Here is a 4,624-nt window from a genome sequence, read left to right as displayed (position 1 = left end):
TTATTAATTTCAATAATACTATAATTACAAAGTATTTTAGGATAACTTATGATAAATCATTAAAACACCTACTAAAAGTAAGTAGGAACCATGAATTGTTGATGACTGAAAATTTACTTGTTTCATCTAATTAGCATTAAATTGTTATTTTCCCTTAACTCAATTGCTTTACAAAGCCGTCATACCCGACCCGATCCAATGGACACAAATCTTTGGTTTTCCCATAGCTGTGCCTGCAGTTCAAACCTCTCTTTCTGTCGTGTTTTATACGTTTTTTTTATTAAAAATAAAACCTTTTTCTTTTCCTCTTCCAAGTCTTCACCTTTCTCATATTTTCTGCACCCCAATTCCACGGTCCTTCTTTCGCCACTCCACTTTTGATCCCATACCCAAAAGGGTCTTGCTTATTTTTACCATCACAACCTTGCTTTGTGTGTCTGATTCTATTTCCACGACGAAGCGCAAAGTTTTGTTCTTTAGCTCCAAGTAGGAGTGGTTTTGGTTTCTCACCATGGCTGCATCAATCTCTACATCAAAGCCATCAATATAGGTTTTGGGCTCTCAAAACTCTTTCTCTCTCTTCTGATGTATCTATTTTTTTATCAGTAGCTCGTATCTTGTGGTCAATTTGTTTGTATAGATCATGTTTGATGTAATTTGTGAATGAATTTAGAGTCCCTCTGATGCCTTGCGTCTTGCCACTGTATGGTTAGTTCTACTATTATGGCTGCTACCAAGAAACCTCGCCTTAGGCTTAGAGATGTGGCTTTGTGCCGGCTGTTATCTGTGGTGTTTGTTACTTTATGTGGGGTTTTGCTTCTGATTTTTCTTCTTTCATCAAATTCAACATCGACAACAATTGTGACTCATGATACTGACAGTGTTGATGCATACCATCATGACTTGAAGTTTGAAAAGTGGCATGATCTCCCCCAACAGAGTGACTTGTCACTTAGATTGGAAAAGATGAATAGGTTGCCTCCAAGAAACTTGGATTTGTATCCAACTCTTGCAAAGGATCATATCATTGTTGTTCTGTATGTTCACAATCGGCCTCAGTATCTGAAGGTAGTTGTTGAGAGCCTCTCGCATGTGGTGGGGATTGGTGAGACTTTACTAATTGTTAGTCATGATGGATACTTTGAGGATATGAACAAGATCATTGATGGTATCAGATTTTGTCAAGTTAAACAGATATATGCACCCTATTCACCCCATTTGTTTTCTGATAGTTTTCCTGGGGTTTCGGCTGATGACTGCAAAGATAAGGATGATCCCACAGAAAAGCATTGCAAGGGGAATCCTGATCAGTATGGAAACCACCGCTCGCCAAAGATTGTATCGCTGAAGCATCATTGGTGGTGGATGATGAACACAGTGTGGGATGGATTGAGAGAAACGAGGGATCATTCTGGTCATGTTCTTTTCATTGAAGAAGACCACTTCATATTTCCCAATGCCTATCGCAACTTGCAGGTTCTAACTTCGTTGAAGCCTAAGAAATGTCCTGATTGTTATGCTGCTAATTTAGCACCTTCTGATGTGAACTCTAGAGGTGAAGGGTGGGCAACTTTGATAGCTGAGAGAATGGGAAATGTAGGTTACTCTTTCAATAGAACTGTTTGGAAGAAAATACACAATAAGGCTAGAGAGTTTTGTTTCTTTGATGACTACAATTGGGATATCACAATGTGGGCAACTGTTTATCCTTCATTTGGTAGTCCTGTTTACTCATTACGAGGTCCTAGGACCAGTGCTGTTCATTTTGGGAGATGTGGCTTGCATCAGGGTCAGGGGGAGAATAAGGCTTGCATGGACAATGGCATGGTGAACATTAATGTAGAACAGCCTGACACAGTTTCTAACATTGAATTAGGTTGGAATGTCCACACGTATGAGAATCAGCCTGGTTATAAAGCAGGGTTTAAAGGCTGGGGAGGTTGGGGGGATCATAGAGATCGTCACTTATGTCTGAGTTTTGCCAACATGTACCAATAACCTATCCTTTGTAAGAGTTAGTTTTTCTGGCTGCTGTATCTCTTTCATCTCTTCTCTCTTTTTTGTATGTTGTTCAGATATCTTGTGACAAGATTAGGTTTTTCAACACACGAATTGATATTAACACATTCATAGAGGTGTTAGGGTTATTGATCACTTAGACAGCCATCATTGAATCTTGTGTACTGGTTGTAACATTGAATGGATAATCATTAATAGTGGTTCTTCCTCATATGAAGGAAGCCTTTGTATTATGTGAACTACTCTCTCACTCTCTCTGTCTATGTGTTAATTTATAATAAATCTCATGTTTTTGGCCTTTGAGAGTTTTAGTTTTCTGTATTTGTTTCCTACCATGTTTCAGAAACATGAGAAGCCTGTATTTGTTATGCTACTACTCGAGAGTAATATTTATATGCTTTATTGTATTTTGTTTGTCACTTTGCCTTGAGCTCAAGGATTCAGCCAAACACTGGATTCTACTTTTTTTTTTAACCTGAACAGATGAGGTTATATTTGTAGTGATGTTTGAACACATAGCATATGGATTCAATCATTGATGCCATTGATGCTCGGCATGATAAGCATGCCAAATGTAAAATACCACATAAATGCTTCTAATTTTGCAGTTAACTCACACTGAAACAGTTCAACATGTGTACTAAATTAGATGGGTAGGAATGTGTAAGCACAATAGGTAACTCAATAAAGAGTATCAATTTTGTCTATCATTCACTCAACAGTGTTACTTAAGAAATCAAAAGTGACAAGTTTTTGTAGAAAACTACACTCTTTTATGACTCATTCTTGTTAGAAGTTGTTCTGTTCTTTCACATCCTCCACATTTTTAGGGTCTTATTCTGGAAGCAAGAAAGCTATGTGACAGTTCCAGAGATAAGAAAAGACCCTCTCTATTTCTTTCATTACTGTGCTTATGAGGAAATAAATCTGTTAACATTTCCATTTCATTTATTTTCCTAAAAGTATAGAAATGGAGAAAATCTTCCTCTAACAGAAAGATGTTTTACCTTGAGATTTGGTCTTGAAAGTTGTTGAATAAAAAATTTACTGTTCTAAGCAAAGTTAAACTTGATATGCTATCTGACACTGTGCCTGAAAGTTAGTTATGATAGATGTCAAAAGATTTTAGTTCTGCAGAGAGCAATGTTATTTATTTGGAAATAGTTTCACTCAAATTTTTATTATTTGACAAGTCCATGTTGAACAAGTCCATGTTGAACACCGGTTTTAGATTTTTGCTTTTGTTATGTTCTGTTTCTTTTATGACTTGCTTGAATTTTTTTGTTAACCCCATTCTAAACAAAACATTTAAAATATCAAACAATTTAAAATAAAAATAATTTAAATTTAATATATTTAAATTTTCTAAAAATTACAAAAATTTCTTATCCAAATACATTCTTCTTTTCTTTTCACACAGACTAGGAACTAGAACTCTTAATTAATTGCGTAAACTTCACGAGCTTCCGGACTCAATTTAAGAAAAGACTCAATAGTAAGCTAAATTTCAATTAAAGATTAGACTCATTAAATATAAAATTTTATTTCGTATCGAGTACACAAGATTATGAATAATACCTTAATTTTTTTAACATATTGAATATGAATCAAAATTATATCAAGACCCAAGACTGCAAGACCCTTCGATTCGGCTACTCATGATGGAACAGAATCAAAATTATTATCCGAGAGATCAAGGACGGTCAAGGAGTTCAAATCTTGTGAAGGAGGAAATGAGTCAAAGAAAGCATTATTATTATTAAGGTTAATTATGATTTTATCCCTTAACTTTTAATGAATTTTAGAATTAGTCCATTTCAAAATTTTAGACCAATTTAATCTTTCATTTTTTAAAATATAAAATATATAAATTTAGTTATTTTAATCAAATTTTGTTAAATTTATTTAATGCTTCTTACTCGTATTAAAATTGTATTTAAATTATTTACATTGTTTAATAATTTTTTCTAATATTAAATTAAATATTATTACGAAACGTATTTGAAATATTAAATCCAAATATTAAGCAAGAGTGTGCCAAGTCTGGTACAACTACTCAACCAGAATGGAGTGTAAAGTAAGTTGTTGTAGGAAACGGAAGTCAGGTTCTGAAAAGCGTGCACCATGTGATATTCAAGTTCATTCTCAACAAGATTTAAGATCTGTACTCTGGAAAAATTTGTGGCTCTAACGAGTTACGAGGGAACAACTAATTTAGTCTGCACTTCGCCAGATCTATCTCTTACAAAGAAGGAAGCATGGAGAGCTCCTGCAACATATTTTAAAACAAATTAATGTAAAGTTTAAATTTAATTAAACTTAATATTATTAAAATATTTAATAAAAATATCAATTTTAATAAAAATATAATATTTATATAAATGTTAAATTTAGTTTGAATTTAGAAGGATGAAATTGATTTTCTTTAAAACAAATTGGGATTGAAAATAAATTAAAATAACAAATTATAAGTATCTAATTGAGATTCAGATAATGACTTGACACATATGACCATTCTGACTTGACATGAGATATGATACTGAGGTAACATGTGACAAAATTTAAAAAAAAAATTAAAAAAAAATTAAAAAAAAAATTAAAAATT

At 33.2% G+C, this 4,624-nt stretch overlaps 1 protein-coding gene across 1 annotated transcript; it reads left to right on the top strand.

Moving 5' to 3' along the window:
- The first annotated feature begins 263 nt into the window (after positions 1-263).
- Positions 264-2,317, top strand: LOC114191086 (alpha-1,6-mannosyl-glycoprotein 2-beta-N-acetylglucosaminyltransferase-like). The gene is given in 2 exon segments (XM_028080253.1): positions 264-1,940; positions 1,942-2,317. Coding segments are annotated over 2 exon segments (1,269 nt in total). The 5' UTR covers positions 264-705; the 3' UTR covers positions 1,976-2,317.
- The last annotated feature ends 2,307 nt before the right edge of the window (positions 2,318-4,624 follow it).

This window comes from Vigna unguiculata, chromosome 7 (assembly GCF_004118075.2).
Source record: "Vigna unguiculata cultivar IT97K-499-35 chromosome 7, ASM411807v1, whole genome shotgun sequence".
Taxonomy (NCBI): Eukaryota; Viridiplantae; Streptophyta; class Magnoliopsida; order Fabales; family Fabaceae; genus Vigna; species Vigna unguiculata.
This window is presented reverse-complemented; position numbering and strand designations above follow the sequence as displayed.